Source organism: Ictidomys tridecemlineatus, unplaced genomic scaffold (assembly GCF_052094955.1).
Source record: "Ictidomys tridecemlineatus isolate mIctTri1 unplaced genomic scaffold, mIctTri1.hap1 Scaffold_46, whole genome shotgun sequence".
Lineage (NCBI taxonomy): Eukaryota > Metazoa > Chordata > Mammalia > Rodentia > Sciuridae > Ictidomys > Ictidomys tridecemlineatus.
The window spans coordinates 1,852,473-1,878,927 of record NW_027522984.1 but is presented as its reverse complement, the minus strand read 5'-3'; the positions used below and the strand labels follow the sequence as shown (position 1 = coordinate 1,878,927).

Below are 26,455 nucleotides of genomic sequence, written 5' to 3'. Positions count from 1 at the left end.
AGAAAACCGCTAAGCAGCAGAGAGAGAGAGACATATCAAATCAGTTGTCAGAACAGGACTCCACCATGACTGTAAATATTGAGCAATCACTTCTGATTCTGTGTTCTTAGTATCTGTGCTGCCTCTGCATCTGGTGGTCTCTGATAAGCTGGCTTTTGACATTGGCCTGCATGAGGACACCACAGGTGAAGACTTGGGGATGGTGGAGAGCCTGGCTGGGGTTGGGTTGGACCATTGTGTGAGATGCCATGGAAGATGCATTAGACCAATGCCCTGGTGGGTAGAATCAGGAAAAAGTGCTTTCTTCTTGACATATTGATGGAGGAAGGAAGTCTGAATTTTTCCTAATGGCAATCCCCAGGTAATTAGTTGGATATTCAAACTAGGTTTCAAACTCTACTCTTTCATGAGTTTGGAGGGTAAAACTAGTACTTACTATTCAGCTTACTGGGTGTTAACTATCATAGTGTGCACTGGTTAGTTTATAAAATATCACTGCATATCTCTCATTTTAATCAGACTTTAAGTATACACATGTAAAGTCCTCAATGTCAACATACAAACAAAAAATAAAGAATGAGAACCTCCTTCATTTCTCTGACCATAGGCCATTGTGCTGAATTGAATATCTGTTAAGGAGATACGCATTTCCATATTTTTGAAACAAATATAGGTATATATTAACATACTTATATTTTAGGAAAGTCAAAATAAGAGAACTCTTCTCAGTTCTCTGAGGAATTTAGACTTAATTGATAAACCTCTATGCAGTGTGGATCTTTGTTTTTTTTACAAAGAGTATGCATGGCTTTTGTAATTGAAAAGCCATGAGACCAAGTAGAAAAAAATAATTGAAGTAGCCCAATTTTGTTCCTTTCAGGAGAGGATTCAGTCCATCCTCTCACTCCTTCCAGAAATGCTTTCTGCTGGGTTGTGAGTGTAGCTCTATGGTGAAGCCCTTGCCCAGTGCAAAAGGCCCCGGGGTTCAGTCCCTGGTGCTGAAGAATTAAGTAAAGCTGAACAGTAGCAAACATGGCTGCAATTCTAGCTCTGTGGCAGAGCACTTGCCTAGCTCCTTTAAATACTGGGTTCAAATCTCAGAACCACATTTAAATATTTAATAAATAAAATTAAGGCTCATTGACAAATAAATAAATAAATGAAAACCAATAGCAAACATTTTGTGGAATGCTATTGCACAGTAAAGTGGTGAGTATTGATAACATTTAGATATGGTATATTTCAACAAGGTGGAAGAAAAGAGCCCAGATGTTTTCACCATATAAAAAGGGGAAATGTTTAAGGAGGTAGGTGTCTTTAACCTGATATAAACATTGTACCTTATTTGGTGTATCAAATCATCACAAGGTCCTCTCTAAATACATAGAATTTTTACATTTTATATATCAGTTAGCGACAAATTTAAAATATTTTCCATATTCTCTGAAGTTTTGTAAACAAAACATGATTAAAACGTTATTTATGAATAAATAACTTCTGAGAATCCTAGGCACTCTCATTTTTATTTCATTTTCCATAGGCTCAGTAATACTTCTGTGTTTTCTCTAGGCTTTTGGTATTCTCATCTAATATATTGGCACACTGTTAAATGAAATTAAAGTCAAGGTTGCTCTTCAGCAGACATATAAGACAGGTTATGGAAATTGTGTTCCTATGATAAGATGTTAGGATGACACAGTCAGTCCCTCTCCCTGTATCAGATCCCTTGTGATACTCTGAAGCCCCATAGATCTACTTTTTCTGAATTACTGGATTATTTATTGTATTTATTATTTTTTTTCTGCTTCTCTTCTTCATCAGAATGGCACCCACAAGGCAGGTGACTATTTTTTTTGTTTATTGATGTATCATAAGCTGCTATGAAACAGTGGTTGGCAAATAAATAGTGGTTACACTATAAATGGTTGTGTGAGTGAATGCAAAAACTAACTACAACTCTAAAATGTGGATCTGGTGAATAAAGATAAGGAATTCTGCCAGGTGACCTGCAAGTAAGAGAGATTGTGTAAGGAAAGCATCATGAAGCACAGGCTACATATTGATACTAAGGATGCTTCAGAAATATTATTGGATTAGTCTTCATTGACTCATGCAAAATTAACTTTAATTGAGTGCATACATTATGTTACTTGGAGCTGGGAAAACCAAGACAACTGCTGCTGAAGACAGGAGATTTTCTACTTCAGGGGCAAGTCTTTTGGGATAAAGGTCAAGGCAAGGTGTAGATCCCTATCTGAGCTACTCTTTTCCTTGGCTCTGAATGTAGATTTAAATGCAGAAGTACATGGAAAAGTAAATCCCCTTTTCTTAACAAATAAGATAACTGGGAATCAGCAGTTTCTTAAAACAGAAACGATTTCGCTTTCCCTCTTTTCCCAAAGCAGCAGATTTCTGGTCTCACCAATCAACTAACCATGTGAGTTGGGGGAGGAGGCATCTGCATTTGTCACTGGGATCAGTTCCCTCAATCCCAGGGCAGGTGGCTACAGACTCCCCAGTCCCCACCCTGTAACAACTGAAGCTGCAGACAGCCTTCCTTCCAAGAGCACCTTCCCAGTGTGTGGTCTGGGGACACAGGGGAACCAGGACTCTTCTGGGGTCTAGACTGACAGTTTCCCTGGACCAAGTAAATGCTGCCTGCTGGGCACTGGCCAGGCATCCTCAGCTAATGGGATAACAGAAACAAAGTTAGAGTCCCCTGTCAGGGACAAGAATGAAGGCCAGGGGAACTGGGACTGTTATTGCTGCAAAGCAGATTTCTCTGACATCTCCCTGCATTTTGCTGTTTTTCCCCAGTGGTGACCAATAACATTCTAGGCTGAAAGAGTTTTGTATTGTCTAGTTGTGCAACAAAGGAAGGAGAAACAGAGGCCTGACCTTGTGTCTCCTATTTATTTCTTCAAAAAAATTCTCTTGTTCTGCATGGGATAGAATCCAGGGCCTCACACATGCCAGGCAAGTACTGTGCCCCTGAGCTCCACCCCGGTGCCATCTCTTTCTTTATGCTCCATTCAGTAGTCAGCAGCTGTGCTGGTTCTTACTTCCAGTGCATCCAGAACCTGGCCTCCACTCCATGCCTCCATTGCTCTGGCCTCCCTGGTCAAGCTGTGGCCTCTCCTGATGGCTGGGATGACCCCAGTGGGCTCCTGGCTTCTCCACCTCTAGATTTCTATCTGTAGGAAAAGACCAGTGGAGGGTATACTTCCAATATTTTCCTTTTTAAATGAAGCACTGCCACTACTAAAGTTTGAATCTGGAATGATCCCTACAGGCCCAGGTGAGAAAGCTTTGATCACAGCCACAGGTGCTATTGGGAGGAAGTGGGATCTTTAAGGGGGAGGCTAGTGGGGAGCTTCCTGTTAAGGACCTCCTTTCAGGGGACTGAGGAACCCCGGTCTCTTAATTTCCCACTCTCTGCTTCCCAGCCACCATTAAGTGAGTCACTTGCCACCATGCACTGCCAGGGTGATATGTGGTTTCACCCCAGGTCCAAGAACAACAGGGCAACCAACCATGGAGTGAAGCCTGCAAAAGTCAGCCAGAATATATCTTTGTCTTTCTAAGCTGATTACCTCATATATTTGTCACAGTAATGGAAGGCAATGCAAGTACAAAGCAGGGGAGGGGACCACAGAGAAAAAGGTGTAACTTAGTGAAAAATTATGTGGAACACCCTAGAACCAAGTCGAGAACGGCACCTTGTCAGCATCCCACATGGCTGCATCCTAGCCCTAGTCCCTCCTCCCTCCAGAAATAACCAGCCCCAGGGCACACAAGCTCAAGGGCTAAGACAGACACCCCATGCACCACTTGGTATGTCTTTGTGCAGTTCTTGGTTTGCAGGTTCCCCACCCTGTGTGTCTTTTCCTTGGTCTCTTTGTTATAGTGACAGGCCCTGGGACCCATGGAGGTCCTCACATCTGGATTTTGCTAATTCATATTTAGAATATTGTACACACCTTCCTTTCTCTTTCTTCCATCTCTCTTGCAAAATGTCAGCTGGATGTAGAGACCTGTTCAGAGTAATCTGTGATGCTGAAAAAAGTTCTGAATTTTAAAGTAGATATTGGGACCTGAGGCAAATAACATTAGAAACAAGATCATGATGCTAATGTCCACCAATTGAAGCTCACCAGGCTGTCACCTGTGGTGAGAGTAAGTTTACCTAGATTTCTGGTGGCTCAACAGCCACACAGAAGCATTTCAGAAAGAAACATGGAGAAGTGACCCTTAGAAGATTCTGTCTTCTATTCAATGACTCCAAGATGTGAGTCAGGACAGGGTCAAGAAGTGAGGCAGCTTGGTGATTGAGCATCTTAACTACTTTTGTCTCAGGGGTGGGAAGATTACTGGAGAGTCATAGTCCATGTTGGTAAAGAGGTTACTCCCTAAATGGCCATTTCCCCTTGTTCTGGGCAAACCTGGGGTAGGTAATGCCTGGTAAGAAAAAGGTTGGCTCAGTAATTTCTGTTGCCTCAGAGTCAGTCTCCACATAGTTTTGGATATGACCACCACACTCCACCATGGAAAATTCAGCACTCCCAGCCTTTCCCTTGGAGCACAGACCTACCAACCTCCTGAAGCTAACCCTCAAAAGATGACACACAGGCAAATATCAAAATGCATTTTGCTTTTGGTGACTGACGTGTTTCATTTTTGTGGTAGGAAAATGGGCAGCTGCCTCAATTTTGAAAGGTAATTTTTTAAATTATAGGAAAAGATTCCTTCAAAACATTCAAATCTATTTAACTCAACACAATCTTGCCAAGTTCATACTACACTTAAAGCATTCAATAGGCTCTGGGGTGGGGGAAGAGTCCATTCATAATCTCTTTGAGGACTAAAACAAATACAAGTGAAAATAACACATGTGAGAATCTGACAATGGATAGTTAAAATGATTCTATACAGGAAGACTGTACCCACGTGCCCCACTCCCCTTTCTGCTGTTTTGTCCTCTTCTGCAGTGAAAGCCTAGTACTGCCTTATACTTCTTACCAGAACAGTGAGGAGACTTGCAGACAAAGCAGGAAATGATGAGGAAGAATGCTTCTGGGAGGATTTTTGAGAAATACTTTGGAAAATCTGCCTCCTTCCATCCTGTTTTATGGAAAAGCTGAAGACAGGAGAATAAAAAGCAAAGCCAAAACACCAGAGTCATCTTCCCAGGAGGCCAGGTTGTATTCTTCCACATGAACTGTCTGAAGTGGTATTAGTTATAGTGACCAGTTATTACCTATGTAGACAGGGTCACCAACCAGTGTGCAACCTGAACTTTTGGGAGAACTGTTCCTAATTTTCCTCATTGAAATTATCTGAAAAGGGATTTGCAAGTTCAAAGCCAGCCTCAGTAACAGTGAGGCACTAAGCAGCTCAATGAGACCCTGTCTCTAAATAAAATACAAATTAGTCCTGGAGATGTGTCTCAGTGTTTGACTGTCTCTGGTACCCACCCTGCCAAAATAAAAATAAAAATATGGTTCAAAATAAATGTATCAAATAGTTAAAAAAAATGAAGACATGCATATGAAGGATATTGCTGATCTTTTCTTCATTTTATGATTAAGAACTCTTCTGGTGAAAGGACTTCAGATAGCCTGTCAGGCTGTGCAGATCTTGAAATGGATTTAGTTTTGTACCCATGACTATCTTGTTGCACACAGTGTAATCAGATATATCTGTTAACCTTTGGCGGGCACCATCATCTTCAACTGAAAACACATATTTACCACCCCGTCTGAACACTGATGAGTGAGGTCAGATAGGTTCTGCCTCTGGACAAGTTCATGTCAGCTGAGGTCTGCGTGGTGAGCTGAAAATGTCCCACCAAAATTCATGTCCACCCCTAATCTCAGCTTGTGACCTTATTTGGAAATAGGGCCTTTGGAGACATAGTTAATATCAGGTTGTACTTGTCCTTGTAAGAAGAGAAGAACCACACAGCGAGGTGAACAGGAGGAAGGGAGAAGTGAAGAGAGAAGCAGAGGCTTGTGGGATGGAGTGGAAAGCCAAGGAGGTCAGGGATTGCTGAAGGCTTCCATAAACTAGGAAAAGGGATGGGATCCTCCCAAAGGGCCTTCAGAGGCAAGATGACCCCACCAACATCTTGATTCTGGAGTTCTAGACTCCAGAACTCTAAGGGAATACATTTCTGTTGCTTTCAGCCATGGATTTTGTGATGCTTCATACTGGCATCCCCAGGGAAGGAACACATCACCCCAGGAAGAAATGGAGAGACACCTATAAAACAAAGTAGTCACCTGTGGACACAGCACAGGTAGAAAAATGAATAAATAACTCAGAGAAGAGACACGGCCTGTCCCAAAATAGTGCCCCCACATGGGAACAAACAACCCAGACAGTGACCTGTGTTTCTGTACACAGGCCATTACCTTCCATGGCTCAGATACAAGACAAAGCAGTATGTGTGAGCAGGACTGAGTTCTTCAAGCCCAGATATGTTCACCTCAGCTGGAGAAGGTTCCATCCAACCACTTGACTGACCATTCAATAAAGGTCTCCCCACACTATATCTAACTTCTGCATGTTTTGCTCTCACTGAAGAGCTGCCCTGCTCTTATTTTCTGGAATTCAAGCCAGCTTCTCAAGGTGGCTTGGATTTATCTAACAGCCAGAAGTTATTCTACGTCCTTACACAGGTAGCATGACATGATATAAGTGTCATTTCTGCAAGTAACTCCAGCAGCTGTGTACAGAATGAATGCTTTCTGTGAAGCATAGCTGCATTTCCCACTGAAAATATCACAAATCAATACCCTAAAGATCCCTGTTGTGGCCATTATCATAATTTCAGAGTGAGCTGCAGGTAAAGCCTTGCTAACATCCTTTTTTCTTGATCTAAGAGGCAGCTCAATAAGAAATTCGGATCTACGTTATTGTATAGCTGCACTGTATTTAGTCATGGGTACTTTTGACTTTGTCTCCAGCCCGAGCATGTGCACAAGGCTGGGTTTTCTAGCTTTCCCAGCTCGTTTCCTGGTGCCCATGAGTTGTTTATTTATTTTTATTATTCTATTCCCACTTCAGCATCTTGTCCTAAAGGATAACAATATATAACCCTAATTTTTTCCACAAAGCTGCTCATTCTAGAAACAGGATCATTCTTTGCCCCTTCATGGTCTTTTTCTTGAGTCTGGTAGACCCTTAATTAACAAAGAATATTTTGCATTAAACTTTCATTGTTCCTTAGTTGGTGCAGAATATTTGGAATAAAAGAGTAGAAAGTCTCCAGTCTTCTGTCTTCATGGGCCTCCTTTCAGGGTTAATGACTTCCTCATGTGGGCTTAGTGCTGTCCTCAGGATTTACAGTGGGCCTTTGATGGATCCCTGCAGGGCAAAGGCTGATCAGCAAGTCTGGTTCCCTACGTCCCTCGGGTTCTGTGTTTCTCTCAATCAGCCTTTGCACCTGTGAGGAGGAGAAGAAAGATGTGGGGTCTTAGAACATGACTGCTGATGGAGGATGGGGATTTCACAGGAAGCAGAGGTGCCTTGGGGTGAGCTGGGGCTCCTACACTGGGTTCCTGCCTGGCATGATGAGCCCAGGATGTGTTTATTTGATGAACTCATCACCATCTCATACAAAGCTGCTCATTCTGGAAACAGGAAGCTCCTGAACGTAGGGATCCTTATTCCTCCATTCTTATCTAGAGTTCTTGTTCTGAACTGACTGGAATCTCTGGAAATACCAATTTAAAAGTTTTCCTGCATTAGAAGAGCCAAAGGGAGGACAGCCCTGCCTGGGTTGCATGCCCAGTCTGCCTATTCTTGCCTGGGAAAGCTTTAAGCAAAGAAGCAACATTTAGTAATAATGTGTGCAAACGAGTTGACAGCCCTCAACACTGGGCTGTCAGGACAATGTGTTTCTCTGTGTCATAAATTCATTTTTCAGTTTTTCAGTCTGCTAAGTGAAAGGAAAGATGTGCCAGAAGTTCAGATTAACCCCACATCCTGCATTATTGTTCCATAGAGGTACAGACACATCATTATTCCCCATTAACAGGCTCTAAACCAGCAAGGAAGATGTGCTATGGATGCACTGATGGGAGTTAAAAAATCCCTACAGCTAATTACTTTTCTCTTAAGGTAACTTGTTACCAGAAAGTAGCTATGTTTGCACAAAGATTTTTATGTGAGAATGGCCATATCCAGGAACAGGCAAGCTGATTAATCATCCTCCATAATTCTTCATAATAGTCCTATCTGGACTTTCATGTCCAGAGCATTGTTCTTCCTGTGGCTGCATTTAGCCTGACCTTAATTGAGACCTGCAATGTAATTGCTAATTGCAGGCTAATTTATATAAACAAGGATTCTGCCAAATGAGTGTTGTCACCAGGTTGGAATTTAATGCTCTTGTACCTCTCTTTTGTGCACAGATTTGGGTCAGACAGTGGGAGCAAACGAAGCTTACTGCAAAACATAATTATTTCAAATAAGAACAAAAAGCATGTCCCTTTAAGGCCTACCAGGAGGCGTGGTGTGTGGCCTGTCACATTGAGTGTTCACGCTTTCTGGAGGAGACTGACTTAGTCCTTTGTTAGAATCTGACTGGGCCTGGAAGTTGACTTCCAAAAATTAGAGCCCCTACCTTCTAGCTTTAGCCCTTTTATTCACCAGAAACTCTCAAGAGGGAACTCTGACCACTCAGGAATGAGGTACAGTTAATCATACTAACATGCAATTATTGTTAATTACTCTGACATTTTCTACTATTATATCCACCAACACTTCACAAAATGAAAAAAATAATTGTCTTGCATGTATGTGCTTTTAAAGCAACCAAACAATATGAAAGGAATCAAATAAGCCTGCCTTCCTTCCCTTACTTTCTTAACCCAGATGTAAATCAGTTAACTGTTTATGTGTACATTCCAGAAAATGTATGTGTTTGTGGTTTGGGGCGTTTTGTTTTGGAGTTTTTGTTTGTTTGTTTTTGGTAAATCCAATATGCATCAATTTAACTATATAGATACTCTCCCAACACTAGGTAAAGGCAGATTATCCTATACACTGCATGAATTTTGGACAGGGTCTTTATTTCCATCTCGATTTCCCATTGTTTACCCCAAGGAGCATCAGTAATTCTTCTGTAGCTGGGAATGAATGGGCTCTCCTCCTTTCCTTCTCCAGATGAGTGTGTCATCATAGTAGGAACTTTGAAGTGCTGGCAAACATAGACACAGATGTCCCTCCATACTTAGTTCTTGGGAATCATTTGTAGATTCACAAGCAAGCTTGAACTTTAATTTATTAGCCCATATAATGAATGAAAACAACTTCAGTGTGTTGTTTGCAAACAATTATTAGAATAAAGGTTTAGAATATTGTGAGACTCACGCCAACCTTCACGTTCTCAAGCCTCACTAATAACATCAGGATGCAGGTAGTCCCAAGGTGCAAAGAGGCAGTGAGAGGCTTGCACTGCCATTGATCCTCCCGGGTTCTCCTTCTGTGTCAGGACTTCACTGACTGGGTTAAACATGTGACCTTGAAGAATGGAGGGCATTCCACCACTGGTACAGTGGAGCCTGTGTCAGAGGGGAACCACCCCACCGAATCTCAGCAACCTGCAAATATGTTGCCTTGCCTGACAAAAGCAATTTTGAAGATGTAAGTAAGAATAAGGGACCTTGAGATGGGATACTGTCACAAAAATTCGGCATGAGCCCAATCTAAGCATGTGCATGAGACCCCAGAAGCAGAGAACTTCCTCTGGTTGGAGTCAGAGAAATCTTAAGAATTAAAGCTTGGGCATACCATGGGTGGCTTTGAAGGTGGAGGAAGCCAGACACAAGCCAAGGAATATAGGCAGCCCATAGAAATTTGGAAAGTCCTCAGCTGACACCCAGAAAAGAATTGGGGATTTCAGTCCTATGACCTCCAAGAACTGAATTTTCTCAATATGTTGAATACTCAAGGAAATGCATTATCCCCTAGAGGTAGGAAAGTATCTGTCCTATTGATACCTTGACCTTAGCCCTGGAGACAGACTTATGATGGGCTTCTTTTAGTCAGCTCTTTGCTACTGTGACTAAAATCACAACCACAACAATTGTAGAGAAGGAAGAGTTTATTTTGGGGCTCACAGTTTCAGAAGTCTCAGTCCATTGATAGCCAGCTCTGTTCCTTGGGGCTCTAGGTGAGGCAAAACATCATGGTGGAAGAGTATAGTGGAGGGAAGCAGCTCACATGACTATCAGGAAGCAGAGAGAGAGACTCCACTTGCTGGGTACAAAACATATACCCCCAAAGGCACGCTCCCAGTGCCCACCTACTCCCGCCATACCCTGCCTGCCTTCAGTTACCACTCAGTCAATCCCATAGGGAATGAATGCACTGATTGTGTTAAGGTTCTCATAACCCAATCATTTCTCCTCTGAACTTTCTTGCATTGTCTCACACATGAGTTTTTGGGGGACACCTCACATCTAAACCATAACGTAATCTGATGAATTTGTGTTGTTTTAAGCTGCAAGATTAGAAGTAATTTGATTATTGTGGCAATAGATGGTTCTTTTGGTTATTAAATAGCTTCCGTTTCATATCTGGATAGACAGCTAACTTTGGTGGTATGTTCCATAGGTTGTCGTGGATATTGGGACCATTTCCAATAAAGCATTTCCATATGTAGATAAGGACTTCCTTGCTAGCAAACATCATCATTGTGTTTGCTAAGGGTCTGTCTTTAACATGCCTGACTTATCATCACCACCTGCTTCCCTTTTCAAAAGCATTCTTTCTCCTGTGCCAAAGTCAGAGGAGGAAGGGGATTGAGGGAAGAGGCATCCTAGACCCACTGTTCACTTATCTTTTCCTGATTTATTTCTCAGTGTTTATCTACAACTATGTGGAAATAGTAAACCAAGGCCTGGAGAGCTACCCTGTTAAGTTTATCAGGATTAATCTTATTCTTGCACATGGAAAGACATCAAGCAAGGAAATACAAGGCAAGTGCTGAACATCTTGGGGCCTGTATGCTATTTATAGTCTTTTCCAAATCATAACTTCCTTTAGACCATGATGCAACTGCTTGGCTAAGCTGGAATGAAGAAAAAAAAAGAGTTGTGTATTTTCTATACCAAAGTTGATAAAGTTTCTGACTTTAGAGCAACATTTCATCAATAAAATTGAGACAATGCCTATTAGTCAGTAAGCAGAAATGGAACAATAGATGGATTAATCCCTCACAGCTTCTCTGTCCTTCATCCCTCCTGACTAATCTAGGGTAAGTTTAGTATTCCTGAGGTTTGATTATAGATACAGTCTTGGCAGTTCGACAGCTATTATCAAGCTCCACACCAGGTACTGAGCTAGATGCTGATGACCTGGTGAAAAGGAAAGGCCTGTTCTCCATTCTTATGCATCTGCAGGGAGGAGCAGTGGTGAGGTAGGGTTGTGATAGGGAGCCTTGAGTGAGCAGATGAGTCTTGGTGAGGACTTTGAGTTTGACTCTGAGTGAAATGGAATATCATGGGGAGGACTCAAGCGCCAGTGAACATTTTCGAGAATCACTATACTGGCTGTGTGGTGCCTCCTGGGGAGGCAGGGGATTGAGGGAAGAGGCCAGAGGCAAAGGACAGCAGATTGTGATGCAAGCACAAGGCAGTGGCCTGGGAGATTCTGAAAGGGCTTTGGAGTTGGAGCCACTGGATTTACTGACTGACTGGATGCGAGTGTGTGGGAAAGGGAGGAGTCGAGGGTGTGCCAAACCTAGGCCTACTGAGTGAAGTAGAGTTTAGGTACATGACGACCTAACCATTAAGGAAACCCTAAGTCAGCCTCCAGTTGGCACTGCCCCACTTTATCCCCATTTCACTTTCACCTGTCTTCCCCCCATTAATTTTTTAAATTTACTCCTTTTGGGCATCACTTGATCACTAGTTGTGAATATAATTTGCACTGGTTAATTTTACTCTTCTTGATCTTTCCCTGTTCATCACCACTTTAACTCAAAGTCTCCAATGCAAGGGAAACTCAGAATTTAAAAGAAAACTAACAAAAAGACTGGCTGGCTTCGTGCTGAGTGCTCTAACAAAATATGTTAGTCTGGGTTATCTATAAGCAAGAGTAACTTTTCCTCAGTTCTAGAGATGGAGAAGTCTAAGGTCAAGGTGCTGGCAGACTCAGTGTCTGGTGAGTGCTCACACCTTGATTCAAAAATGGGGCCTTTAGCTGGATGCAGTGACAATGCCTGTAATCCCAGTGGCTCAGAAGGCTGAGGCAGGAGGATCATAACTTCAAAGTCAGCCTCAGCAACAGCAAGGAACTAAGCAACTCAGTGAGACCCTGTCTCTAAATAAAATACAAAATAGTGCTGGGGATATGGCTCAGTGGTCAAGTGCTCCTGAGTTTAATCCCTGATAAATGACCCCTCCCCTGAAAAATGGGGCTTTTATGTACCCTCACATAATAGAAGGGGCAAACAAACTCCTTTAGCCTCTTTTACAAGGGCACTGATCAACTGCATTAATGAGGGCTCCCTCAACCTGATCACCTCTCTAAAGCTCTCATCTCTTAAAACCATGACCTTGGGGGTTAATTTTTAACACATGTATTTTGGGAGACAGAGCATTCAGAACTTAGCATTAGCCAATGCTGAATCCCCCCACAATACATATCAGATGGAAGATGGGTTACAGTTGTGGCTTAATCTTGCCACACAGTAAGTGACCAGTGCAGATGGGGAGTGTTAACCATGGCCACACTGTCCTTGAGATGTGTCCATGTGCAGAACCATTGTTCTAAGACTGCTGCAATTCTAAATTTCTTCCATTGTAGTAACCTAGCACTATATATTTTATATTTAGCATTCTATATAAATATTCCATGATAAATATTTGTAATTAAAACTGAAATAGTGCAGTGTGTTTCTTGGAGAATTTTAACAAATTACTGGATTATGTGAAATCATTTGATCATTAGGTCTACTATTCTAATAGCTAGTATGTTTGCATGATAAATAAGAATCCTCTCTCTGCATTCCTTCTTATGTAAAAATTAAATCTACTCTGTCTCCTCATAAATTGTTTTGTTTTTAACTGTTTTGTTCAACACATCTCTAAAACCTTTCCATGTACATATAACAGATTGGTCAAAGGGGGAATAAAATGAGCATTAGAAAAAAATCCTGGTTCCTAGCTTTTGCTTTCCAGATTCTTCCTATGGAGCATGAGTAGCTTGGTGGTTTCCTATGAAGTCATTCTGTGTAGCTTGTGCTGAAATTCTCAGATTGTTGTCATTTACTTAGAGCAGTAGACCTGAAGGATGAATGTGGCCTGGGCAGAGGGTGGAGGGCAAAAGTCCTCCCTTTTGTTTTTCCGTTGTCTTCAGGATGGCCTCCAAGCTGCTTAAGGATACAGCTTTTCAATAAAATCTTAACACTTTCTCAAAACAAAAAAGAGTGGCTGGTGGGATAACAGATTAAAAGCCCTTCGACTGCAGCATGTATTTCTTGCTGAGAAGACAGGGAGTGCAACACGACTCTTCATGCCCACCTTGTGATCTGTTTTTAATGGTGGTCTGTGGCTCCTCAGTGTCTTTGCAGTTTGACCTTTTTATGCAACTTTATAATTCTTGGGTTTTTGAAGCATTGCTCCCTGTACTTCTAGAGCAGTAAAAGGAAATTGTACACCCAGTGGTGCCATTACCCTTTACTAGTTCTGAGTACAAGCCATCTGGTGGCAGTGAACCAGGAAGAGTCACTCTGGGGTGTAACCTAGGGTTGGGGGAGGAGCTTGTTTAGATTACCATCCTGCAACAGGAGGCTTCACAATGTCTGCATCCATCTTGTTATATGGAGCATCTAAAATGCCCTCATGAAGTCACAAAGTTTATATAAAATTTTTGGAATACTTTAGCAGAAATGTTAAAACCAAGAAAACAGATACACAAATATTTGGTAGTTGTTGTTCTTACATGAATGCAATAATTGTCCATTGCTGCTGTGATAAATGACTACAATATTAATGCCTTAGAACAATGCAAGTTCATTACCTCAGAGTTCTGCACACCAGATGTCCATGGGGGCTTGGCTGGATTCTGTGCTGAAATCAAGATGTTGGTCATGAAGTTCTGTTTGGGAAAACCCTACTTTCAGTCTCATTCAGGTTATTGGCCAAATTGAGTGCCATACAGTTGTAGAGTCAGGGCCCCATTTCCTTGGGGGCTGTTGGAGGGAGTTGTTCTAGGTTCCAGAGGCCACCATGTTCCCTGGTAATGACCCCCTTCCTTTATCTGCAAAGTCTGAGTGATGTCCTTCCTTTCATTGCTCCTCCTCCTCAGTCTGAATATTCTGCTGTCCACTTTTTCTTATAAAGGTTGAGTGATTACATTAAGACTAGTGGGATAATCCAAGATTATTTCCCTATTTTAAGATTAATTCCATCTGTAAATATACTTCTCAGCAGTTCCTAGGTTCATATTTGATTCCACCAAGTGACCAGAATTTTGGAGGGACAGCTTTAGAGTTCTCCCCACCACAATGAAGAACAAAAGTGCAGACAAACCATGTAGGTGTTATAGCAGCCTTGATTTTTAGATGAAGGAACTCTGCACTGTGGAGTTTCTTTTCCAACATTATTCCTAAGTAGCAACATGGTCCATGAAGTTGAAAGTCCTTATTAGTGCTCCTCTTTACAGAAGCCAGCTCCAGCTTGCTTTTAATAAGGCTTTCAGAAATTTCTTTCCAAAATTTAAACATATATCTCAATAACCAAGATTAAATATATATTCTTCTCCCTTTTGGGTTAAAAAAGACCAAATAATCTTATTTTTACCGAGGTTTTTGTGTATTTTTCTCTTGCATAAAGTAGAAATTTAATCTTATCATTTTTCTTATTTTCTTCCATCACCTACCATCTCCACACTAGATATTTTTTCTTCTCAAAGAGTGGACCACAGACGTTAGCCATGGTTTTTTAACTAAACTAATCTAACTAATCATTTTTAACTAATAACTGGCCCAAACTGCCATTTGTTTCTAGTGTCATATTCACCTAGCTAGAACCATACCATCAGCTCTAGCCAAGCTATTTAAGTCAGCATTTTCTAGCATTGCATGTTCTGTAGATCAAGTAAAAGACCACCAAGTGAGTTTTCAGAACTTCTGAGTTTATGAGGTAGCAAGTCACAGAGATGGGTAATTTTCTTAGCGATTAAAGGAAAACTGGTTTTATTTTTAATCACTTTCTCTCAATTTTGACACAGGACTTAAAGCTGTTTTGATCCAAGGACTGCTTTTATTAGCATTTTAAGCAGTGTTTTCCCCTAGGGAATAGATGTAGGAAGATTGACTTAGTCGGGACGAGGAACTTATAAAACACAGGAGTTTGCTTCTCACCACTCTGAGATCAGAGTGGCAGTGTAATTATATTCTTATGAGAGTTCTTCACCAGGTTGCAGACAGTTGACTTCCCCTGGGATCGATCTCTCTCTCTCTCTCTCTCTCTCTCTCTCTCTCTCTCTCTCTCTCTCTCCTTTTGTAATTTTTTTCTTTTGGTACTGAGGATTGAACCCAGGGACGCTTTGTCACTAAGCTACATCCCAAGCCATTTTTATTTTTCATTTTGAGACAGGGTCTTGATAAGTTGCTGAGGCTGGTCTCAAAATTGCAGTCCTCCTGCCTCAGCCTCCTGAGTCACTGGAATGATAGGCATGCACCTGAGATTTCTTTCTTAAGGGCACTAAGATCGTTCATGAAGGCCTCACTTTTTTCTTAATTGATTTGTTTTTTCCTTTGGTTCTTTCTAGTTATACTTAACAAGAAGATTGCTTTTGACATAATTATAAAAGCATGGAATATAATTTGCTCTAATTCCATCCCCAGTACTTCCACTTTCCCTCCTTCTATCTTTTCTCCTATTCCCTTCCCTCTACTGACTTTTCTGCTGTTTACTTATAGTTTTCTTTTATTAGTATGAAGGCCCCACTCTTATAACCTAATCAACTCTCAAAGGCTCCTCCTTCTCCTAATACCATAACTTTGAGAGGATTGCAACATGAGAATTTGTTACAGAGGACAGGAACATTCAGTCCATCACAAAGACCAAATCTGCAGAGAGAGATGGACACCTGCAGCCACTGTCCAGGAGCCCCTGAGCAGCTGGGACCTTCTCTTCCCCATTCCCTATCATGTGTAGCTGCTGCCAATTCTTTCACCACATTGGGCTGGGCAAGGTACTAAACAGTTTAGGGAGCTGCTGAGGGCAGCAGTTCAACCTTGAGTTCCCAGGCTACAGTGATCCTTGGGAGGTTTGGGCATGGAAGAAGAGAAGGAGGCACAGACCACTGGCACATTTTTGCCTCTGAATATACCTTCAGTCCTCTGATGGTGGTTGTTGGTGTTTCATAAGCTATCAGTGAGTGATCAGAGCAGTCATAAAAACAAGAAGAGGCCTCGAGGAAAGCTTACCAGCTAGATAAGTGAGCTTTAAAAATCATGTGTATTCTCAGCTTTAATCAGTCTTTGAAGTACGCATTGTTAAATTTTCCTACAAGTAAATAAATTGAAAGATGACATGATTGCATATTGGGAATTAGGTTAGGAATCAACATGAAAGTTAGGAAGTTTGTTTTAATACTTGCTATTAATAATCAAGAACATAATGCCAAATGTTAAATGTCTTCAAACCCACAATCTGACATTTAAAAGGAAGGTAGCCAATTACCGATAATCCCTTGTTAATTGTGTTCTTCCACTTCTTAGAAAATGGAGAACTTGAAATGGAAAGAATTGGATCACATTGTTATTTCTCATTATTTGCTGAGGATACAATGCTTGTTTTCCTGGAAACCACCTGCTTGGTGAAGTGAATATTGCATTCTATTTTGCAATATTTCTTAGCATATTTATATATTATGTACCCAGTGAATGAATGAATGAATGAATGAATATATATATATATATATATATATATATATATATATATATGTAGGTGTGTGTGTGTGTGTAATCTGGATTAGCAGAGAAGAAAGAAAACTTGCTTTATCCATTTTTAAGTTTTATTTGCTTCTGGCCCAGGACATTTTCTTTTTGCTATTGTTGCATTTGTGACTGGGCCATGTCAGGTAAAACATTGAGGAACTTGCGGCAGTGGCAGTGGTGAGTGGTCTTGACAGGAAGATGGTATGTTGGATCTAAGGATGAGGGTGAGGGTCTTCCAATGTGAGACAGGATTCTGAGATTCTGAGCCCACCACAAATATGGAAGAATAGAACTTTGGGGGCATTATTGGAGAACAGGGTAGGTGGGCATTCACCCAGGAGTTGAGCTACATGGTACCATTTCCAGCTTCAGAACTGGTCACAAAACTAAACAAAGCCTAATGAGGACAGCTTGCACCCAAGTGAGGAAACAACAGTGATGGCCAGCATGTGCGTGTTTGTGGAGCACAAAGGACCACATGCACAATTAGGTTTGCAGCTAATGGTTTTAGCCACAGAACATTTGCTCTTTTATCCCCCCTCTGATATTCTTGTAATTTAGCCCAGTGGGAATCTTCTAGCAGATGTTTCATAGAGCAGTTCATTCTGTGGTGACCATCAATTTTAATTGGAATCATGTAGCTAAACCCTAGGTAGCACTTGACAGGGAGAGGGTGTCTTTTAAGTCAGGTATCTCTGGTTCCGCTCTGGGCTTCTGTGGAACAATGTTACTTCATGCATGGCTGACTCCAGAAGGCATGGACCCAGGCAGTTTTTAAGAGGGCAGTGTTTAATAGTCAATGAAGGAGAAGCTCACCTGTCTCTTTCTGATGGTTTACATTTATGAGGGGACTTGGGGAGTGTGGTACGAATACAGCAACTACAGCTCCGAGTGCAGAATGGCAGTGGGGTTCGCCACCAGGCCCAGTCAGTAGCTGGGCTTTGGACACTGAAGCATTCTGTGCCTGAAGCTCAACAGTAATTACCAAGACATCATAATGCTTATTTATAAAGAAATTGCCTTCCTTGGGAAAAGACAGTAAGGTGCATTGTAATCCAAACAGCAAGACTGTGCTAATCTTTTTTTTTTTTTTAATTAGGGAACTTTTTTCCCTGGAAATTGTTCTGACTTGACTGTGATGAGGTGCCAGCTCTGTACCCAAATGTGGAGAGAGAGGTCAAGAGCTGCTCAGGGACGTTCAGCTTCCCAGTGAAAGTCTGCAGAGGTGCAGCTGATCCTAAAATGGTTAATAGCACCTGGCACTTGTGGTGGGCATTACACAGTGTTCTGGTCATTCACTGAAAATAATGAGGCCGCTCTGCTGATGCCACTGGAGCAGGGCTAGTGTTCTGCCATTTCTCTTCCCCAGCATGGCATGCTCATTTCTGTGCAGACACAGTTGCAGGCTGCACTTCCTGTTCATAGAAGTTGTGGACTCAGGTTTTCAGGGGCCTCTTCTGGCAGAAATAATATATATCAAGCAAACAGAAGGGCATTCTGGGACATGCTGATGCCCCAAATTTGGTGGCATTCTTTGGGGTAATGAGATCAATGATAAGGCAAAAAATAAAGTGGTGTACTTTGGCCTCAAGCTGAACATTTCCACATCATATCAGTGTGTCTTATGCAGAGAGCCTCCTTCACATGCTCTGGGATACATCTAGGTGTAGCCTGGCACCATTGAAGGCAGATGACTTATGCCACTACCTACCCCCTCACACATATGCCCCAGGAAGAATTTTGATTCTTACGTGGTGGCATTTGGGTACAACTCTTTGACCATCTAGAAGTACCTTCTTAACTTGCACTCATCTCGTAGTGCCTGTGGGTCAGGAGTCCAGACACTAACCTGCTTTTCCAGTTGATATCAAGGTGTTTATAAGGATGAGTTCCCTGCCAATGGTTCCAGAGAAGAATCTTCTTCTGATGGCTGGTTACTTCTAGTGTTGGCAGAATCCAATTCCTTGTAGCCACAGGATCTAGGTCTCTGTTTCCTTGCTGCCCACTCTACTGGCCTTACCTCCAACCTGCTTCTCTCCCTTCCTTGCATGAAGCCTTCTCTATGTCAGAACCAGAATATAGAATCAAATTCTCATACTTGGGGTCACTGTGACTCCAGCCAAAAAAGCAGAGAATGCTTTCTGCCTTTAAGGTTCATGTGATTAGAGCGCAAGGACACAACCTCGGACAATCTCCCTGTTTAAGGTCCAAAACTTTAATTCCATCTGTGGAGTCCCTTTTTCCATGTAAAGCCATCTAGTCAAAGATTCCAAAGATTAAGGCATAGACATCTTTGAGAGGACAGTTTTTGACCACCTCTCTGGCCCTCAAAGATACATTCATTCCCACATATTTTTATCTCATCCCAAGCTCTCTAAATATTTATCCAATTACAGCATTTGATTCAAAGTCCTAAATATCTTCACCTCCAAACTCCAAATCTGATTCATCTAAATCAGGTGTGGATGAGAAATCCACTAAGTAAAGCTCCCAGGAAACAATCCCCATCTATGTGAGACCTGTAAAAATGAAGGAACAGGTTATCTATTTCCAACACGGGGTGGATGGGACAACAGTTAGAGACATTTGAGGTCAAAAAGGCAGGAAGTAGAAAGAAAAGTGGAGTCATGCCCCAAAGCAGCCTGGAAATCCAGCCCAGCAAACTCTACTAGGCTTCAAGGTCAAGGAATTACCTTTTGTCATTCTCAGCTCTGCCCTCTGCATAAGATGTCAGAGAAAGATGGCCTTGGAAATGCCATTTGATTGACTTGGATTCACCAAGCTGGTCAGGGATACTTGCTTCTGCCTGCCTTTGCGTATTGTTATAATAGCATCATAGACCTTCACTTGCCTATTGCTGTGGAGCCCTGTGGGGCAGCAGAGCCTCCGGTGATCCTTTACCAGCACTCACAGCTGCCTACCTATGCCTTCTAGTACCTAGAGATGTTAAGAGGGACCCAGCACAGGTAACGGGCCATGGTGAAGGGCACTGACAAGATTACTCCAGTGAACCAGGAGCTAGCCATGATGTTATGTCACAGTGACTGGCTCAGGATACCAATAAAATGGAGGTGGTAAAAAGGGCCTGGGAAAAATGGAGAGGTCTTGTACCAGAACTGGCATTAGATGCAGAATTCTACCTCTTCTTGCCAGGTCCACTCCTCTGTCAAAGGCTTTAGTGGTCTGCTGACCCCACCTCTGAGCAGATGTGCTGATTGGTGTGCACACACCATTTAGCTGGACTGCTCCTGAGCCCATGTCTGTGATTTTATCCCACTCTTCCCATCTACCTTTAAAAATAATTTGCACTGATTTCACATGAGATGCTTCCTTGCTGGAAACACATTCAATGCCTTCTGTGTCCTTATTTCTTAATCACAACTCACAATTTTCTGCTATAAATATTAAGGAAAATTACCAATGTCCAATTTTATAGAATTACAATTTAAGGAAAAATTCTATTGAATGAGGCGAATGATAACCCTTCCATCCATTTCAGCCTGTGTTCATTTTCTATTGAACATTGAAGAGTCAAGTTCAAAGGTGATTGGTTCCCAAATCCTTCCTATTGCTGGTTGCTGCTTGCAAAATATTTAGTCACATTACACACACACACACACACACACACACACACACACACACACACACACACATCTGTTTACCTGGCTAATCTGTGACCATCTAAAGGTCAAAGACTAGGTATTGTCTTTTTATCACAAGATAGCATTGAGTATAGAAAAAGCATGTATCTACTTTTTTTTAACTTGAATGGATTTATTTCTGTAAATTCTTTCTTCCTAGAACAGGTCCACAGCATCCATCTGACAAAATCCGTAAGTATGAACTTTAGATCAATATTGTTAAGTATAGGAAAAAAAGTTAGACATAACCTGAGTGTCCATGTAGGTGCAAAAAGTCTAAAAAATGTGAATCATGATCTGTTTATAAATGGGACACCAGAAGTCATTTGATGACTAAGTGAGATCTGTAGGTACCATCATAAAAAGAGACAATGATACATTTTCTAAGGATAAATGCAAATTTCCTGAGGAAACAGGATGGTTAAAAAAAATCATACCTGCCCAGGTCATTTATTAGGAGTAGAAAATAATCTTGGATGATAAACACCAGTGGTCACAGTGATTTCCTTGGGGATCTCAAGGACTGTGCTCTCATAGCTCTGCAAGAGAGCTCACAGTATACATTCAGCTGAGTGGCCAGACCAGGGAAGGTGCACCTGTTGCAAGTGGCACAGGTGTCCGTTGCTGCTGGATGCCTTGTGCCTCTGATCCACCATCATTCTCTGTACTATTTAAATCAGATGGAATACACAGTACTCTCACAGACTATGCTGTGAAGCTTACACCACACGTTCAACTTAATAGGCCTCCCGTTTTCCATAAAAAGTGCTTCTGATGCAGATGGCCAGCATGTGGGAGATCAAGCCAGAGAGAAAACCAAAAGATGGGATTTGAGGGATCAAATGTATCTGTTCCCTTCCTACTTCCTTATAGTTTTAAACCTCCATCATGCATTTTTTATTGGAATTACTCAGGCTGTGACCTTATTTCTGCACTGGTTCCTTACTGTGGATGGAAAGTACATCATTCTTCTTCAGGTACCTGGTAATGTACAGCAAAAAGCTGAGTGCCGTAGTTGAAAAAGTGGTAGATCTTGTGTTTAGGAGGAAAAGGTGAAAAAGGAAAACCTCATTGCCTGCAAAGCAAAGCCCAAAGTTTCACCTAATGTGATTTTTACCAATTCTATAATAGTTGAATAAAAGTAGAAACTTAGGTCCAAAGGCTTTTATAAAACCATTACCCATAAAAGAGACAAGCACACACTTGTGTCCATTTGATAATATATGTTCTCTCTTATCACTTGCAGACAATAGGCATATGGGTGGGTGGGTGTGTGTGTCTTGGTCCTTTTACCTTGTCTAGTGACACTATATTAATCTTTCTTGTGTCTCAACATCATGTACATTTTAATTAAAAACGTTTTAAATTTGGGAGCAGACTGGACTAGAATCAAATAGACACTAGAATATGCTGGAATTAATGTTGAAAGCATCTAATGTTAATGAAGTGTTCATTCCTGTTATTTTCTGCACATTTTTTGATTACCAGTGAAATTAGTGCTAATCATGATTAAGTCTATTTGTGGGTCAGGAGGCTGCCACCCCATCATGACGATATTCAAAAGAAAGACATCTCATCAGGAGGTGTATTCAGGGTACTTCAGACTGGGGTATACATGAGCTGAGGTACTTTCAGGTCTGAATTCCTCAGTTTCTACATTTGGAAAAACCACCCTCCCAAACCCAGGGTCACTCATTGCCGTGGAGGTCTGATAGGGAATTTTGACAAACTTATTCTAATATGTTCAAAGCTCAACCTGGAGAAAATCATTTCAAGGTCTAAACTTGACTTTTATAAGGGCCATCCTTCCAGTTTAAAATAATACTACTGTGCCTCCTGCCACATTTCCCATAGCAGAAAGTGAGTTCCTCCTCCCTCCCCACCCCCCACTAGAGACATTGCCAGAAACATGTTGATCAACAAAAGGTGCAATTTATAAAATTTTGCATTAAAACTCTGTCAATATTTGATTAGTTGTATTACCTAAGAAACTGAAATTTTTGTTCATATTGTAAGATCAGCAAATGCCAAAAATCCTAATTTAAATTAAATAACATTTTCCAGGGATACACTAAAATGCTGATAAATCCTTTTTAATATCTCTTTTGAAACTTTTTAGATATCAAAGAAAGCATTATATTCACTAACATTTCAGCATTAGGCATATTTCATTTTCTTTTTATCCTAAAAAAAAACCATTAAAAACACAAACAAACAAAATCTAGTCTATCCATATTCTCCATTAAGGCTGAAGCTGTTGGCTTCTCCTTTCCTCATATTTCATTTCAGTGTCTCCATAAGTAGCTTCGGGACCTTGGTCAAACTCTTTAAGTCTCAGCTTCCTCACCTGCCAAGTAGAATAGGTGCAACTGCAAAAGATATTTTGAAAACAAAATGAGGAAGTGCCTGTAATCTGTATAACTCTCATTTCTAGTGGTAGACTGGTATTTCTTTGTGCATATAAGCCATAATTTTAAAATTATGTGTAATTAATTTTTAATTACACACTCTCCCATTATTCATTATGTTTAATTCAAAGCGAATTTAACTATCAGGATTGCTGTAAGATCCAGATTTGCCTATAGCTCATGTCAGTGCATCTAATAAACCATAGAAATTTTCTCTCTTTCATCCATTCTGTCATTTTTTTGTTAGATGCAATATGGTACCACAAATCAAGCAAATATGTTTTTACAAATTATGTAAGAATTGACCACAGTTATGCATGAGTTATGCATAAATTATTATAATTTTGCATTAGTGCAGGCTTTCCATTGTTGATAACTTTCGATGCAACAGCTGATATATGTAAATATAATGTGTACTACCTTGATCTTTAGCCTTCTTCCATCCATCCAAAACTGCCCCATCTCTGCTTGTTCTTTCCTGTGTAGGTTGTGTCAGAGTAGTTCTCAGAGAGCTAATCCTGGGTGGCTACCAGTTGCAAACACTTTTATACATGTCCCAATCCCCCACAAACTCCATCCTAAGCTCTCTGTGGCAGGAATGGCTCTCCTGATCCCTGAACAGTTGACCTTCCCTGTCGCCAGTATTCACTGGATTCTATAACACCTGATTTTGTTTTGTTTGTGATGTTTGAGGATGGAAATATGAGGAAGTTGTTAAAGACATTTACTCTCTCATTTTTCTTCCACCAGTGGGATGGAGTAGGACCTCTTCAAGACTATGCAGAACCACCCAAAGGGATCCAGATGCTGTGGCACCCCTCCATAGTCAAACCCTACCTCACACTGCTCTCTGAGTGCTCAAACCCAGACACGCTGGAAGGGGCGGCAGATGCCCTGCAGAACTTGGCCACAGGGAGCTGGAAGGCATGGCCAGTTCATTACAATACAAAAGAATCTGGAGTTGCAGCAAGTCTTGAGAAAATAATGCAAGTGTAGTTCCAAGAGGTGCAATTCGAACAAAGAGGTTTAGGAAAAAAAAAACAATTATATTGAATTGTTGGGCTTAAAAAGTTGAAAAAAACTTAAAAAAAGAAATTCTCTTAAGGTTTCAGAGTTCTTTGAAGACCACTGGTGAATAATATGATCATTGAAAAGGCTGTGAAATTCTTGCAATTCTATGGAGAGAGCTGAGCTGCTTGACTTTCAGGGACAATTGTGACATGTGTACGTTTTCAAAGCACCATCATTGGCTGTTAAGGGAGCTAATCTGCAAACACCCGTATGAGTATTCTAGATTTTGTACTGGATCCCAGCCCCCAAAAAGACCCCTTGCATTTTTAAATCATGAGCTTACAGAGGAGAACAGATTGGTAATTCCGTTTGGCAAAAATATTTTTTTAAATGTATGATTTTGACGAGATTAAGAGGTTCCTTTCTCCAAGTCCTTATAAACTGACACTATTCCTGCTTGATTTTCACAGAAAATTCTCAAGACCCAATTTTTGGTAGGAAAAGATTCACCAGGGGGAAAAAATTCTTGACTGTGGTCATCATAGTTACAAGCACCAATTTGCCTTGTTGCATTAAAATACAAAAATGTGTGACCACTCTTAGAGAAATGAAGATAGAATGTATGGGGAAACGCCAAGAGAAAAAACATCAAAAAAAGTTTTGATTTTGCCATCATGTTCCATCCATTTAATATCAAATTCAGGATTTGGGATGTTCATAAATCACTCTTTTCTTTGACATTCTCTTCAGAGTGATGTTAACATTGACACATAGCTTCAGAATTTTCAGAAGCTCAGAGGCATAGATGTCACTTGTCTTGGCCTCAGATTATCATGTGACTGCACATTTCCTTGTGCTCATATGGTCCAATGTCAGCCTTTTTGCCACACCTCTCTCTCTCTCTCTCTCTCTCTCTCTCTCTCTCTCTCTTCCTTGTTTCCATTACCCTAGCCCCAGCTCTTCCTTCCAGCTGTGACATCACAGCTCATGGGCCTGGTCCCTGAGTGTGCCTGGGGAGCTGCTTGCTGCTGTGTGGACAGGCTCACCCTTCCTTGAGAGCCTGAAAAGTGAACATGATTGTTCCTTTCCCTCCCTGCCTGTTAAACATCCTTAGTGTTTCTACCTACAGAATTCAGGTCAGGCCAGGCTGGAAGATGTCTCCTACTTTCAAACAGAGATAGGTGCAGACAACTTTCAAAAGCAGAGTCCCACCAGTCAGAAGGCCAGAGTGTGGCCTTATAGGACTAGGAAGGTCATTAATGTAAATCACTTCTTTGAATTGGCTCTCACATTTCATGTCCCTGTAAGCTCAACATGGTTCAGTAAGTTTTTATTCAAACCACAGTTCAAACCCAGGACCTGCTTTTTCAGAGGGTGGTGATCTTGGGCAGATTACACCTCTCGTGGGTCTCACATGTGTCATCTTCAAATAGAGAATACCATACCTGCCAAGCACTTTAACATGCAGATGCATCACCACCTGGATACAGAGATGGGAATGAGATGGCATGGCCCAAGGATTGTCACATTTGTGGCCAAGAGACCCCACCAGCACTCCTTCCTCATGGCACTATATCAACAGGCATGGAAAGGAAGGGGACTGTGAGCTGAGACTAATCTGAGGTACAAAGACCTGGATATCCAGATGGTGACAAATCTAATGTGATATCTAAGCTCTGTATTTAAGCAACTATCTTGTTCCCTGAAAAAGATATAGTTCCTTATTATGATAATTAAAAAAATATGAAATATCTTTGGGCACTTGAAGATTTTGAATATAAGACTTTGACTTTTAAACTCAGATTCTTTATGTTCAAAACGTTAAGAGGATCTGGCAGGAATATGTAAAAGACCCAAATCAAACTTCTAGAGTTAAAAATAACATGTCTTAAACTACGGCATTTTGTTGCATTTAAATGGAATACAACAGTTACTAATATGGCATTATGTAAAAATGTGGGTATGTAACCAATGTGATTCTGTAATGTGTATTTGGGGTAAAAATGGGAGTTCATAACCCACTTGAATCTAATGTATGAAATATGATATGTCAAGAGCATTGTAATGTTTTGAACAACCAATAAAAAAAGACAAAAAAAATGTGTGAACTTGAAGACAATAAGGGAGATTATCCAAAAGAAGAATGCAGAGTGCATCTTGAGAATCGAGTAATCTTGAGAAATGCAGTGAACCCTCCCACAAGGGAAGGAAGAGAAGAAAAGAATATATAAGGAAATAATGGTTGAAATTCTTCCACATTTTAAGAAAACCAAAATTTACAGATTCAAGTAGCTCAAGGAACCCAAAAAACAAGAAACATGAAGAAACTGTACCAAAGTACATTATAATTCAGTTGCTCAGAACTGGTAATAAAAGGAAAATCTTAGAATCAGCAAGAGAAAAAAAATGTGTTGAATACCAAGAGCCACGTT

General features: G+C 41.0%; 1 protein-coding gene across 1 annotated transcript in view; it reads left to right on the top strand.

Moving 5' to 3' along the window:
• The window catches only part of LOC144373672 (catenin delta-2-like), a 31,028-nt gene extending 5,607 nt beyond the window's left edge, over positions 1 to 25,421 (top strand). The window contains exon 2 of the mRNA XM_078036702.1: positions 23,763 to 25,421. Coding sequence (XP_077892828.1) covers positions 23,763 to 24,008 — 246 coding nt within the window. The 3' untranslated portion in view covers positions 24,009 to 25,421. The remainder of the gene's footprint in view (positions 1 to 23,762) is intronic.
• Positions 25,422 to 26,455: the final 1,034 nt, after the last annotated feature.